Source organism: Cyanistes caeruleus, chromosome 29 (assembly GCF_971803275.1).
Source record: "Cyanistes caeruleus chromosome 29, bCyaCae1.hap1.1, whole genome shotgun sequence".
Classification (NCBI taxonomy): domain Eukaryota; kingdom Metazoa; phylum Chordata; class Aves; order Passeriformes; family Paridae; genus Cyanistes; species Cyanistes caeruleus.
This window is the reverse complement of record NC_141729.1, coordinates 4,466,380-4,481,632: the sequence shown is the minus strand read 5'-3', so window position 1 is coordinate 4,481,632 and position 15,253 is coordinate 4,466,380. Positions and strand designations below refer to the sequence as shown.

General features: G+C 48.3%; 1 protein-coding gene across 6 annotated transcripts; it reads right to left on the bottom strand.

The window, feature by feature from the left end:
- Positions 1–87: 87 nt before the first annotated feature.
- GMCL1 (germ cell-less 1, spermatogenesis associated) lies at positions 88–14,976 on the bottom strand. Of its 6 annotated transcripts, none has more exons than XM_086865272.1 (15): positions 14,940–14,976; positions 14,714–14,832; positions 13,762–13,885; positions 11,552–11,648; positions 11,094–11,191; positions 10,499–10,611; positions 9,967–10,032; positions 9,719–9,803; positions 9,452–9,542; positions 9,105–9,245; positions 6,723–6,792; positions 3,498–3,573; positions 2,714–2,859; positions 2,483–2,570; positions 88–1,414 (listed from the first exon to the last, which is right to left on the bottom strand). In XM_086865272.1, the coding sequence occupies exons 4-15, from the start codon at positions 11,628–11,630 to the stop codon at positions 1,286–1,288; spliced, it is 1,182 nt and encodes a 393-aa protein (XP_086721398.1). In that variant the 5' UTR covers positions 11,631–11,648; positions 13,762–13,885; positions 14,714–14,832; positions 14,940–14,976; the 3' UTR covers positions 88–1,285. The 6 variants fall into 6 exon arrangements, with proteins under 6 accessions (XP_086721398.1, XP_086721397.1, XP_086721393.1 ...); XM_086865271.1 differs by lacking the exon at positions 14,940–14,976 and adding an exon at positions 12,146–12,290 and having other exon boundaries at positions 14,714–14,769; XM_086865267.1 differs by having other exon boundaries at positions 2,334–2,570; positions 14,714–14,963.
- Positions 14,977–15,253: the final 277 nt, after the last annotated feature.

Here is a 15,253-nt window from a genome sequence, read left to right as displayed (position 1 = left end):
GCCAAAGCTGTGACACAAGATCACACCGAGGTGCTGAATCCACAGGGTGAATCCAATACAAAAAACAATTCCCAGCAGGAAAGGATGTGCAAGTATTCCACTTGAAATCATTTATTGACACATTGCCATGTTTTTCTATATTCCCCAACACATTTTTATCCTTATTATAAAGTACAAATGGTTTTACATTTTTCTGACATTAAAAAAATAGGCTAACGAGGCAAAAATTCCCAGTTTGAATCAAAAAGTCCTGCTGTTAGAATTCAAAATTGTGAGAGACAAACATAAAACCCAACAAAGACTGAACAGAGTGTACCATGACATGACTCATCCATCAGACCAAGTGGAGAGAAATCTCTTGTTCCCAGCTCTTGCCTTTGGATCCTGTGACCTTGCTGAACTGATGTGAAGTTGGTGTTACACATACAACTCAAAAGGCACTCAAAAGTCACAAGTTCCTGAGCTAACATGGGAGGGATTCCCAAGGTAACAGCTAAAACGAGCCACAGAAAATGTTTAAAAACTGGTATTTGGTCTGTGTGAGTGGAGTCAGCACTCAGCAGAACTCCAGCTGAGAGCTGCTGCTGACAGGACTCAAGTGATGGTGAAGACATTGGAATATTTGCTGTACATGGAAAAAACTATTCATTTATGAACACCCTTATTAGTAAATTAACCTGCTAAGAGACAGAATTATTTGCTTCAGTGCTAGAACAAGACCAAGAATGAAATGTGTATGTGTGAACTACAAAAAAGGTTTAAACCCAGCAGGTGGGAAGGGCTGTGCAGTTAAATAACCAAAGTCGAGACGCCACATTTACAGAGATTATTTGGCCCTAATGGAAAAGGATCAGGAAAAAAAGCAAAATATGGATCTACTATTTACAGATCAGTTATTTAAAAGCCCAACAAATAATACAACCAAAACCCACACTAAGAAAACCCACACAACCTACAATGTGTGCTCAAGAGTCCAGCAGGTAATTTCTAAGTTGTGATCCACACAAATTCCCTATTTCCAGTTTGGCTCAGTTTTCACCCAGAAAAGCCCAAGTGTAACACTTCTCAAACACAGAATGGCTACTGCCTGACAACACAGAACAGAAATAAAATAAAAAATCTGAAAAAGGGTAACTGGTTTTGGCCTACCTAATGTCTGATATTTTCTGAGCTGCATAGGAGAGCACTAAGGCCAGGGCTGCTGCTCCAGGGTAAGGCCTGCCTGTCTGAGCTTTGGAGCAGCATCCAGGGTGGGAGAGGGGCTGCCACAGCCCCCAGGGAGGTCTCAGCCTTCCAAATTATCCAGCTGGGCCTCGCTGTCTGCCCTCTTCTCTGGTGATGTGTACAGGAAGTTGCAGCAGATGTAGAGGGGGAACATCAGGAGTCTGCTGTCCAAATTCATCACGATCTGCTCCTGGAACACACAGAGGGGACATTTTGTGTGGTGAGGGGGGGACCAGAAAGCACAATACTGACACAACACTCATTCTGCACATCTTAATGACTACAGAATAAAATCCCAACAATTCACCTTCACCTCAAGTTTATAACACTGACACATTCTCAAGCCTGCCCACAGCTCCCAGCCCTCTGCAGCACAGGGAACAGCCACAGGAAATCCCCTCCAACATGCTGGGGAAAAAGGACCAGTTTTCAGTTTCGGGAGATTTCACCAATCAGGCGTTCCACAACAGTTTATACTTGAGAGCAAATTTTAGTTTGTGGGTAGGAATTTTTTGGTTCCACTACAGGAGCTGGTTTTGGGGTAGCAAAATTGAAACTTCATCCTCGTGAGGATGCAAAACAATTGAAACTTCAAAACTGAAACTTCACCCTCCAGTGAGGATGGTACTGACAAAGGAAAGTTTTCTGTGTTCTCACCACCTTTGTATCACTGCTGGCTGGGATTTGAGAAACTTGATTAACAAGTTCCACACATGCCTCACTAAATCCTGCTGTCAGCAATGGATGGAAAAGAGCACTTGCTCCAAGAAAACTCCACTCCTCTCTGGGGCTTTCATCAATTTATTTAGTAGAGTAATAAATCCAACCCTTAAACAACATGTAGACATTCTCTTAACTCCTCAGCTTATGAGAGTCTTCAAATTCTGAATTTGCCTCTAAATGAGGAGTCTGATGGACAGATTATGCAGAGGGGTGATGTCAGCAGTGCTGGAAGGCTGGGAGAAGAGCTGAACATGACACTGGCAGCAGACAGCAGCACCACAGGCCCTAATTTCACTAATATGGGAACTAATTTCATATTATCAACACTAATGAAACTCATATTACCATACTCTAGATCCACTTCACAAATTAGCTTAATTACTCACCACCTCTAACAGGAATGCCTGAGATTCCACATAAGCAATGACAACAAGAACAGCAACTCCCCTCCAAAAGCATTGTGACTTCTCAGCATTTTTTTCATGCCTTGAACTCCACCATTCCAGTTCACCAGCTGAAAAGCCCAGAGACACACCTGGTCCTTCTCCAGGGTCAGGATCTGATAGCCCGTTGTCCTGCTGCAGATCATCTTCCCGCTGCCATCGAACGAGGCCAGGCGCAACCTGGGGGCACAAGAGCGAAACCACTTCAGTCTCTTTTCAGCACAAGGAGCTTCTCCCGAGGAGACGGGAATGTTTTTCAATGTCACTGACTCGGTGACAACAAAGCCCAATTGAGGGAGCCCCCCAGGCCCCTGGGCTGGCACCTGAAGGCGATGCTGCGGCGTGGCTGCAGGCTGACGGAGCCGCTGCACGGCTGGTTCAGCGTGTTGCGCTTGAAGATGATGTAGCGGTTGGTGTAGGTCACCAGCAGGTCCAGGCCGAAGTTGAAGCCAGTCCAGCGCCAGCAGTACTGCAGGACAGAGGGGACACGGCCTGGAGCAGGAGTGCCAGCTCTGAGGGCTGCACTGGAGGGTTCAGGGATCCCTGCCAGCACCGTCTGGAACAGGGAACTTGGTGGGGACAACCTGTCCCAGGGGACTGCGTGAGAGCAGCTGAGTGTCAGCTGCCTCCCACACAGACAGGACACATGTCACACCAGTGGCTATCAAATACTCAACACTGCATAACAGGGCTGATCTGTGAGCCCCAGCCATGCCCAGAGCACTCAAGGGTCAACAGCCTTGGGTTATGTGGCTTCAATAGGAAAAATTAATGTTCTCTGTTTGTTCCACAAGACCTGTTACCTAAAGACACAGAGGAGTCCTGGCTCTGAATGTTACACATTTTATCTAGAGAACTTCCTTTTCCAGCTAAAAAGAAAAATCAGTGATCAGAACTCTATTTAACTGCCTGGACTAACATTTTTCCGAGTCTCACAGCACAAGAGCACAATTAAACACCAGTTCCTTGCTCCTTGCAGAGACAATTGCTTCCATCCCTCTGGGGAGAAAAACAAGGCATCTTTTGGATGCAGTTTGTCAGTGAGGACCCACATGATTTGGAAATGGCTGACTTGTCTCAGCCATGTCTGCAGTTTGCCACACTTACATCACCATCCTTGGCCAGTTTGCGTCCACACCTCATGCTGTTTCCTTCCAGTTCCTCTTTATTGATTTCTTGAGGCCTGAAAAAACCCAAACCAGCATCTTTAAGGACACTTCAACAACTTTGTATGATACCTTAATGTGGGGAAGATGAATGGACTGGAGTAAACTTGTCTGACCAATAATGATAATCATGGAGTACCTGAGGTGGAAGGGACCCACAACTGACCCTTCTTTGAGCAGAGGTGTGACTGACTGGATGAACTCCCAGAGCCTCTTCCACCCCAAACTGTCTCATAAACATCCACCTACACCACAAAACTGCAATGCAAACCAGGTTGTGACACCTCAGTTAGGCAAAACTTCTTGTACAAAAGAACTTTTCCAGATAACAAAATAATAGCTGTTGCAATGAAAGACATTTTCCCAGCCCTGTGAAAACCCAAGTGTTTTTTAAACAGAAGGCTGGCTTCTTAGGCACAACCAGAGACAAGTGCTGGGGCACAGCTGCAGGGCTCTGCACAACAGCAGTGCTATGAAGCAGCAGCCATGAGACACTGGGAGAGGTTTCTCAAGGGGCTGGTTATGCAACTTGGCTAAAAAAAACCACTTCCCCTCAGAGCTCATGAAGTGCCAGAGCCTCTCAGAGCTCCTGAGATGCCAGAGCCCTCGGCTGTGTCATGCCACACCAACATCAGCTCCTTTCACCCAGCACCTCCCCTGCGTCCAACACGTCCAACAGCCCTGCAGAACCAGCACAAGTGAGATCAGTCTTGATTTTCCACAAGTGTTACTCACTTTGCTTCACACACCATGACATCATTAACCCAACACTCACTGCCAAAAAGTGCCCAAGTTACACCAGAGCGAGGGCTGGCAATGAACTTCATTAATCCCAGCACCATCAGCCCCTGCAGCTTAAACTGCAAACCCACAAGATCCAACAGTGCCCTCCAAGCCAAAGAGGTGCAGCATCTGCTCTCCTCCTGCTGCTCACACTCCACAGCAACTCGCAGCTAAAGCTTTCATAAACTCAGCCCAGCTCTTTTCTCTGGTTTGTGTAAGAGCCAATCCTGGGAGGTGAAGCGTTCAATGAACAGGTTATGCATACAATTTGGAACAAATTCACCCAGGAACCTTCTGTGTGCTTTTCCACATCTTCCAGGTGAACTGGTTCTGTGGCTGACCTAAATGCAATAATGGTGATAGAAGATTTATTTCTGTTTAATTAGTGACAAATTTCACAAACATTAGTCCACAATGCTCGGGCTGGCATTAACATCCATCCCTCAAGCAGCCTCAGACAATGCAGAACTTCAGCTTTCACCACTTCCACCAGCTGCCACACAGTGAACAGTGGAGTTATTCTGCTTCTTTCTTACACGGTGCCAAAGAGACTGCTAAGAGCAGAAGTGATTCCAGTCCCAGACTTGAAAGATCTGTCTGGCTTCTGCCACAAAACACATGTTTAATTTAGAAAAATGTGATCCACTTTAACACAAGTAACCCCGAGCAGCTACAGTTCAAAGCCACAAACTCCAGTAACACTAAAAAATTCTCCAATTCTGAGAGCGAATAAGATGTTTAATCCTTTTAAATGCAAACTCAAAGCAGAAGGGAAACACTTTCTTCTCCTCCCCTCCCCTCTATAAAGTCCCCAGGACAAACCACATGACAGCTTTCCAAGCAGTGCCATTCCAAGGCTGGCAGTGTTGGAATAAGCAGGTGCAATTATGCTGTGCACCAGGTGGGATATGGAAATAGAGCCTTACTTCAGCTCACAGGAGTCAGATTCATGTCTTGCTCTAATTCCTAAGTCTGCTTCCTTACCCCTGAGGGAAAAGGTGTTTGGTACTGACACGGGCAGTAGGTGTGAGAGGAAGAGCAGCAGAGCTGGATAAATGATAGGCTTATAAAACCTGAATTCTTTTCCTGCAGCTACACGTTGGTCAAATGGCTAAAACATTTGCACTAACACAAAGGAACAGCTGCTTCTGTGCCCTTCTGAGGCTGAGACTTCTGGTTTTCACTGTCTTAAAAGAAATAATAAATCCATGCTGCAAAAAAAAAAACTAGACAAGGAAGTAAAATGTGGAAAAATACACTGTCCATTCCAAGAGCCACTGAAATCCTCAGCTGTAGCTGAATTTTCAAACTGCTGTTTTCCAAGCTGGATGATCCCCATCATCCTCACTGCAGCTCTCTGGCAACTCACTTTTCCACAAGCGTGTGTATCCAATGGCTGACAGTCCTCCCACTGTACTGAACTACCAAAACACATCAAAATTTGCAAATTCAGGGTCTTATCTCGTATCAGAATTCTGATGACTCACTTCCCTATGAACCCTGGCTGCCCATGAGCCAGGAGGTGACATCTGTTTGCTCTCAGATACAGCCACAGCAGCATTGCAAAAGCCTTCCCAAGAGAACAGCACCAGAAACAAGCCATGGCTACCCAAAATTCACCTGCAGGAACGGAATGGGAGAGTCACAATTCTGCACTTTACCTCCCCCACTTCCTAAAGGACTGCTACCTAAGAGAACAACTTTTTAACGACCTTGGCTATTCTTCAGACTAGAGTTTGGGGCTTTTTTGAAGCTCCTGTTACAACCCAACACATCCCTGTCCACAACAGCACCCACTGGTCACACAGCTACAGGACAAAGCAGCAGTCTGCTGGGTCTGGGGAGGTAACAGGCATTCTGCAGCTGCCTGACTTGGCATTTCTTCTCCACAAAGCCCTCCAGGAGCCAGGAGAGAACACAAAGGCAGGATCAACTCCCCCAGCTGCATTTTGCCATAGTTTTGGTGTTAAATCAGGGACCTGGCTCACTGCAGCACAGCCAAGAGAGAGCAGAAGGAAGAGAAACACTTTGATGGCCAAAGTATCCTTAGAATGGAAGGCTCAGAAATTACCCTTTTGCAGCCTCAACACAGATTTCCAGGTGAAGCACTAGTGAGAAACATTAACCAACATAAAGGAAAATACAGAACTCGTGCCCCCCACCCAGCACTTTCCTCTGGTCCCATTAGAACAGTTTTCTGGTTGAGGGATGGGAGACCAGACAGCCCAAGGGAACAGAAACCTCCACAGAGATCAACAGTTCAAAAGTTGACGTATGTTTCCCCCCCTCCTTTTAATGTAAACTCCAAAAAAATTTATATCAGAATTTCTATGAGAGGAAGGTTTCTAATTTAAGGAAGAAGGAAAGCCTGTAATATACCTACCCAATATCATTGTCTTGTTCTGCTCTGAGCATGGCAAACCACTGCTGTTTGTAAACAGAGGACAGCCATTCTAAAATTAAAAAAAAAAAAAAAAAAAAAAAAGCTTGGTGGTGTCTTTGAAGCTGGGAATGGGGATGGTCATATACATTCAAAATAGAGAAATAAAATTCCATTGAAATAATAGAAGTTACACTTATGAACTGAACAGTCTATGCAACCCACCCCCAATAACTCCCTGTGCTCTCCAGCTCCCAGCCTCAAGCACAGGTGAAGGGACAAACATCCACAACTAACAGGCAGTCACTCCAGCCTGTGTTCATCTCCTCAAACACCCACTGCTGCCACAAGTGATGCAACAACTGCACACGTTTTCCTGGCACACAAAGCTCTGTTCAGCCAGGGAGCTTGTCAACAAGCTCCTGGGAGAAGGGGCTGTTTTCTGAAGCCCCAGTGGAATTCTACCTAAGTTAAAGAAGAAGAAAACACCATCAAGGGATAAAAGGAAACAGCGACTTCACACAAACAGAAATCGTACCCTGCTAAGAATAAACATAAATCATGTCTTCCTTGGAGAACACACACAAAGATTTTATTGGCTGTGGTAATTTAATGTTGCAACCAAGAGATAAAACAGAACAAAACTCAATAGTTTGTCAGGCAGTTAGACAAAAGGGATCCCAAAAGCACAGGGTGTAAGAAGTTCTTAGTCAAGATAACAAATGCGGCAGGGGGGCAAGGTCACATATGAGAAGCAGCTCAGGGAAATGGGCTGGGTGAGAGAACAGGGAAAGGCAGTGTGATCAAAAACAAACCAGGAACTGACAAATGTGACAGAAGGGATGAGAGGTGAGATCGTGGATGGAAGACTTAGAACCAGCCTTTGTCCCCCCACTCAAGAGTGAAAGTACAGACTGTGATAGGAGCAAACTGGGAATCAACCAGACAGCAAATAAAAAATGAATTAAGGAAACCTACACAGGTAAGAAACAGAGAATGGATGTGCTAGAAGGGAAGGAAAGAAGTATCAGGAGGGAAAGCATCTTCTCTATTTGTATATGTGCATGTACCTATTTCCTACCTCACATCTCAGCTGCAATTCACCTGATTTCTGAAGGGGAAAAGCACAGCTGAGGAAATATTCCTAAGCCAGCAAGTAAAACAGAACAATGCACACTTTGCTCACAAAGACACATTATTTATTCCTGTCTCTTGCACCTTTTCTGCACAAAGATCAGACCGCTGTGAATTCCTAACACAGAATTTCAGTTTTCCCCTTCAAAACCTACACAGAGGTATTGATATATTTTTATTATAATATAATTGATATATTTTTATACTACAGAGAGTATAAAAATAAATAAATAATCACAGTACTACTTCCAACTACTCAGTGTGATTTTCTCCCTGCACCACAGTGCCACCCAGCTGCCCTGTGTCCCCTCTCCCTGCACCACAGTGCCACCCAGCTGCCCTGTGTTCCCTCTCCCTGCACCACAGTGCCACCCAGCTGTCCTGTGCCCTGCACCACAGTGCCACCCAGCTGCCCTGTGTCCCCTCTCCCTGCACCACAGTGCCACCCAGCTGCCCTGTGTCCCCTCTCCCTGCACCACAGTGCCACCCAGCTGCCCTGTGTCCCCTCTCCCTGCACCACAGTGCCACCCAGCTGCCCTGTGTCCCCTCTCCCTGCACCACAGTGCCACCCAGCTGCCCTGTGTTCCCTCTCCCTGCACCACAGTGCCACCCAGCTGTCCTGTGCCCTGCACCACAGTGCCACCCAGCCAGCACAGTGCTCATCCTGGCTCAGGGATTGCCTCCCTGCAGAGCAAACACTTGTGAGCTATGCACAATCTCACACTCTTTTTCAACGAGCACAATGAAATCAGCCTGAGAGATGCTGAGGATAATTCTTCCTCTGACAGACACAGGTAAAGTCTTCAGGGTTTGAGAACAGACCCATGTCCCCAAGTGCCACATCTACTTGGCTGCTACATCCCCCCACAGATGGGGATTCCACCCCACTCCACAGCCCTGAGTAGCTGTGCCAGAGCTGGACAACCCTTTTCATGACAGAATGAATTTTCCCATTACCCAACCTGAACCTTTCCTGAGACCATTTCTTCTTGTCCTGGCCCTGTTCCCTGGGAGCAGAGCCTGTCCCTGCCCTGGCTGCCCCCTCCTGTCAGGAGCTGTAGGGACTGAGAAGGTTCCCCCTGAGCCTTCTCTGCAGCTCCCTCAGCTGCTCCTCATCAGCCCCATGCTCCAGATCCTTCCCCAGCTCTGTCCCTCTTGGGACATGCTCCAGCACCTCCCTGTCTCTCCTGGGGTGCAGAAACTGAAGGCAGGCATGGAGACAAGGTCTCGGCTGTGCTCAGCACTCCTCACCTGAGGGCAGCAGGGCGTCTCTCTCCACGATTCTGGCCGAGGCCAGGTCACTGATGATGTACTGCAGCCTCAGGTGTGCGAACACGGGCAGGAACGCGCTCCCCTGCGCCGACTCCAGGAAGGCACCATCGCCCCCAAACTCTGCAACACACAGCACCCACATCATGATTTGCCTCCCGAAGTGTTCTCCAGACCCTATTTATACTGGAGTTTTTACTTACTGATTAGAGAAAGTTATTATGGGCATTTAATGGCTTTTATTGCGTTTATTTAATGGCTTTTGCCATTAAAATTAAGAAATTACTCGTGTTCAAGCCCCAAACCAAGGCCTGGCCAACTCTTCCTACCTCTCCTGCGCTCAGCAAACCAGGCATCAGCTTCAGTCAACACCTGCTTGAAAGACCCATTCCAAGAAGGCACAAGCTGAAGGAACATCCACTGGGCAAAACAAATAAATTTAGTGAGTCAGTTGAAGAAGGTTTCAGGTAAGTAATCTGCATGTTAATAAGAGACATTTCCACAGTGCATTCATTTCTATAAAAGTTCTGCTACTCCATTAAATGCTTTCAGTCAATCCCACAAAGGTTCCACTGCATTGATCCCCAGGCAAGTACCTTTTTGAGAGCAGTGTACACATCCATTTCCACCTGCAGCACAAAGAGGTTGGAGGAGCTGATCAGCTGCTTCATGAGGTTTATGCTGGAAAAAAATCAATTGTAACAGGTCAGTGAGACAGAAAAGAGAAAAAGAAGAAGGGGAAGCAGGGAACAAGCAGCAACAGCCCAGAAAGTGATCTTTAGTGAGCTCCAGACTGGGGCAGGGACTGTCCTTCATCCCTGCAAGGGAAGTGCAGCCCCAGTACCTGAGTTCCTTGAAGAGTCCAACGCTCTGGTGAGTCATCAGATTGTTCAAGAGCCACTCAAGGCACCTGCATGGAAATCAAGGAATTGGGACAATTGTTTCTTATGCCAATATTCCTGCAACAGCTGCTCCCTCAGTAAATTTGCAGACAACACTAAGATGGATGGGATTGTGGATCTGCTGGAGGCCAGAAGGGTTCTGCAGAGAGAGATCTGGACAGACTCAATTCAGATTAGGCACTTGATTTTTTTTCCCCTGTTTGGGTGGTCAGGCACTGGAATAGCCATTCCATCACCCAGGAATGTGGTGCAGGTGTCTGGATCTGGCTCTGGATTACGTGATTTAGTGGTTTCAGTGGTAGTGCTGGGGGGTTGGTTGGACTGGATGATCTTATAGGTCTCTTCCAACCTTGATGTTCTATGATTCTATTCTAAAAACACATTAAAACAATTAACCTGGTCATGTATAGTACTGTGTGTAAATTCACTGTTAACTGGCAATGTCCAAAGCAGCTTGGAGACAGTAATTCTTACTTTTTCTTCACGGAGTCCAGCCCATAGGTGCCTGCAGAATTATAATAACCACACACAGTTTGGGCAGTGATGGTTTCCTTCATTGTTTCACCACATTGCTGGATTAAGCCATCCTGCAGGGAGGAAAAAACACACAAATGTTCTGAGTGTTCATTTCCCAACAGGAAATGTCAGACACTGTGCTGTTCAAACCGATTTTCATGCCTGAGCCATCCCCAAAGTCCCACAGGCTGCAGTGACCAGTGTTACGTTGTTCAAAACATTTAAACCATCATTCCCCAGAGACACAAATGTTCCTTAAGAATACTTCCCATGAAAGAAAAGGGTACTGAACCTCTTCAGGGCAGAACAAATGAGCTCCAAATACTATTTAATCTACTTTTACATATCACTCTCAAATAACTTAATCTCACACTCCAATCTTAGTCACAGCATTTTTCAATAAACCCACTGCATTGTGTTTGGCTTTTTCCCCAGTTAGCCTGAAAAGCTGTTTCGTTCCCCTGGGTGAAAAAGGCCAGATGGGTGAGGATATTCTGAGCTGCTGTGTTTCTTCTCAAAGGTAGAGACAGGGGCAGTGGCATCTCTGACTTACGAGCTGCAGCATGCAGGCTGCTGCCAGCAGGGCGACCACGCGGCTGGGGTTGATGAGCACATCGTCTCTGTAGAGCGAGCCAAAAGCCACCTGCAGGGCTGCAAAGGGAACAGAGTCAAACAGAGACAACAGCGAGCCCGGGGTGGGGCCACAAAGAGCCCTAAATACAGCCAAACCCCTTCCCTGCACACCTTCATACAGCCAAACCCCTTCCCTGCACACCTTCACTATGGTCTGAGGGCTCTTCATCGAAAGAACTGACCAGACAGAAAATACAACGTGGGGCAGTAACCAATCTGTTACTGAGCTCCCATGATTTAATCAAATTCTTCAGCACCCCTGAGAGCTGAGAAACTGCACAAAAAGAAGCTGAACCTCATGAGCCTTCTCTGAACATCATGAGGCTTAACTTAACCTCTCCCTTCAGGGTTTTGTTAAAATAAAAGGCTCCCACTTACCTTCTACATCAATATTTTGATCAGGAATCTCCAGCTCTATGACATTCATGCTGGATTCTTTCCAAGAGCCACTGAACATACTGGAAAAGTAGCCTGACTGTATGAAGGAAGAGAGGAAAAGAACTCAACTAAGAGATTTAATCCCACTTAAAACTGGCAAAAGCAGCACATGGAACCAAACATGGTTAATATTTTCCTTTATGCAGAACAAAATATATTAAGGGAACTTTCACAAGCTAAAACATTCTGACAGACTTGAGGGGATGACTGTAGTTGCTGTTTCTGACACTCAAAATGCCTACAGGAAAATTTGGATTATGTGTGTGTAACCAGAGTAAGGAAAGAGTTTGAAAAGGCCACAAAAGCTACACAAGCTCTTTTTCCCACAAACCACATCACCAGTGGGGACAGAATTAGTCCACGAACTAAATCCTTAAGGTTACTGGCAAACAACAAATCCTGCAGGCATTAGAGAATGCCAGTTTGGGGACTGGGGAAAAAGAAAAAAAAGGCATGCAAGACATAGAAATTACTGTACAAGGCTGTAGCCTCGTACCAAGGACACAGACACACACACCATTTACAGCAATATACCTTTTATTATTAAGTGAAAAGCACATAAAACTAGAATTTGAGGTTTCCATCCAAAAGAAGGGAAAGATAATGCTCTACTAGGGTTCCTGATTTTCCTTCCCAGCAGCAGATGTGCCCATTATGAGATGCTATCAATGAAGTTTACCTGAGAGATCAAAAACATAAAGTCTATTTGTACAGCACCACATTCCCTGACCTCTTCCCTCAGCATTTCAGCTCAGGGCAGCAAATAACACAAAACCCAATTGTGATTTCATTTGATCAGGTCAGTATTTCTGTAGCCTCAGTGTATCCCTAACTCTGAAACACACATGAGGCACAGAGGAGGAGTAACAGAGGCATTGAGAGTCATTTATATGGAGTTATTTCTAACCTCCAACACTATTTTACCTACAGTAACATAATTGCAATGCAGGAGTGAGCCCTGAAACAGAACCTGCCTGAGGAGAATGGTGAACTCCCCCCAGAGCTCACGTCCCAAGAACACCGCTCCTACAAGGCCTCTACAGACAACTTCACAACTTTCAAACCCCTCCAAACAGCTGCATCCACAGAAGGGATTTCACATCCAGTTTCAGTCACCAACCTGCACTAAGGTCTCAGGAGCAGCTTCACCAGCCTGAGATGCAGCAACCACAGAGCCACAGTGACAGGAAACAGCAGCAGCCTGAGGCTACAGCAGTGCTGTGCCCACCCTGCACCACCCAGCCCTGCCAGTCCCCCCTGGCTGGGGTGCTGTGCCTGCCAGCTCTGCTCCTGCACACACCCCACAGCCTCCTCAGCTCCCACAAAGCACTCTCCTGCCTTCAGTTTATGCTTGTTAAAATGTTCTCAAACTCCAAACAGGAAAAAGCTTTTTCCTACAAGAAAGCTATGAAATGCTTCTCTTGCTGGGACCATGCAAGTAATTGCTGAAGCTGCTCTGGAATCCACACACTGACACAGCAACAGCCACAAAAAAATCCAGAGTTCTCTCTTCCTGTCACTTGTGGCAGCAGAGAAACTGCAGCCACGTCACAGCCCTGCTCTGGCTCCCACTGCAGCTGACACACAAGTGCCCCCCTGTCCAGGTACAGCACCTGAGGGCTTCACATCAACCCCTGCCAAGGCCAGAACCCCTGGCAGATGTGGGCACAAGTGAATTTGGTATTTCAAGGCACAGTCACGACTCCTTCCTGCTTTTGCCACAGCAGGAGCGACACAGAACAGACAGCGAGGCCAACAGCACCTCTGCGCTCCCAAAAACACAGACACAAAGGACTCCACCTGAACACAAGCCCAACAGAAAATGTTTGTGGAAACAGCATCGTTTTTGGACATATGCATGAAGGTTTATTCCTATTTAGAGTTCCTGAGAAAATGTTCCTCCTGCAGCAGCAGGGAAGCTGCAAGGAATCCTTTTGTGAAGGCTGGTAACAATCATGTAACACCTACAGAGACCCAGCACCAGCAATTTCCCTGCACGCAAGTCCAGCAGACAGCAAAAGTGAGCAAAGAGTGAAAGTCCTAAATATAAAGTGGGGAAAAAAAGGGAAAGATCTCCAGTCATACATGACAGTACTCAGACATCCTTTTATTAAAAAAACAGTTCCTACTGGGAGTTAGGAGCCACTTACCTGACACAAATAAATTTTGTGCAAGTTCCACTCCTCTCCCAGAGCACAAATTTTGATATCACTGTTCTCTCCATTCAAAAACAGTGTCTGATAAATATATTTCGATGTGCTTTTCAATTTTTTCCTAGTAAAAACAAAACAACAAACCACAAAAATTGAGAAATACTCTTTGAAAGTCTCCCGTTAAAGCGGCAACAGTCGCTCCAAGCCGGGGTGGCGTTTGTCCAGCCCAGTCCGGCGCTACTGCCGTGTCCCCCCGTGCCGGCACCGCTTCCCCGCTGCTGCAGAGTTCCTCCGGGGCCTTTCCCGAGCGCCCGAGCCACCCCTGATCCGGGCAGCCCCATGAGGCCTCACCCCGACACCTCTCCCCTCCAGCCCTGGGCTCTGAGGGGAGGCCGGGCCTGGCCCTCGAGTGTCCCCCCCGAGCTGCCCCTCAGCCCATCCTCGCATCCCCTCAGCCCATCCCCGCATCCCCTCAGCCGGGCCCCGCATCCCCTCAGCCCGGCCCCGCATCCCCTCAGTTCATCCCCGCATCCCCTCAGCCCATCCCCGCATCCCCCCGGCCCCTCATCCCCTCAGCCCATCCCCGCATCCCCTCAGCCGGGCCCCGCATCCCCTCAGCCCGGCCCCGCATCCCCTCAGCCCATCCCCGCATCCCCTCAGCCGGGCCCCGCATCCCCTCAGCCCGGCCCCGCATCCCCTCAGCCCATCCCCGCATCCCCCCGGCCCCTCATCCCCTCAGCCCGGCCCCGCATCTCCTCAGCCCGGCCCTGCATCTCCTCAGCCCATCCCCGCATCCACTCAGCCGGGCCCCGCATCCCCTCAGCCCATCCCCGCATCCCCTCAGCCCATCCCCGCATCCCCTCAGCCCATCCCCGCATCCCCCCAGCCCGGCCCTACAGCTTCCCCAGCGGCCCCGGAGCCTTCAGAAGTCCCTCAGCCGCCTTCAGACCTGCGGCCCCGGAGGTGCAGGAGCCGCTCCTCCCGCTCGGCCTCGCCGTCGCTGTCGCTGTCGCCGGTTCCTTCGGCCCCGCTGCGCTTCCTCTTGCCGCCCTTGCCCGCGGCCGCCGCCTCGCCCCGCGGGAGCCCGGCCCTCCGCCGCAGCACACGGCTGCCCAGCGAGCCCATGGCTGCTCGGCCGCCTCATGGGGCCGGAGCGGGGCCGGAGCGGCGGCGGCGGCGCCTCAGCCCCGGCCGGCGGCGGCCGCGGCTCCCGCAGCTCCGCCCCTGCGCGGGCGGGCCCGGCAAGGCCAGGGGTGACGCGGGCGGGACCGGGGTGACGCGGGCGGGCGCATTTCCTGCGCCTCCAGCAACGGTGGGAGCGAGTAATGATTTTATTAATGGCGTAAATTGACTTCTACATTGGTTTTCTTAATCATAACCTATAGATATATTTTAATAATAATAAACAGTCCTTCATTCTTAAATTACTGTTTGAAATTACTCTTTGCTAGTGTTTGGCAAAGTTGCTATAAGCTGCTTTGTAGAAAGA

What these genes read in the sequence shown, in the direction of transcription:
- GMCL1 (XM_086865266.1), bottom strand. Translation starts at nt 14,889, where the DNA reads ATGGGCTCGCTGGGCAGCCGTGTGCTGCGGCGGAGGGCCGGGCTCCCG. An exon ending in TGTACACTGCTCTCAAAAAG is followed by an intron (nt 9,543 to 9,718) that starts GTACTTGCCTGG and finishes TGTTTTGCCCAG; the next exon opens with TGGATGTTCCTTCAGCTTGT. An exon ending in GAACAAGACAATGATATTGG is followed by an intron (nt 3,574 to 6,722) that starts GTAGGTATATTA and finishes GGGTTTTTTCAG; the next exon opens with GCCTCAAGAAATCAATAAAG.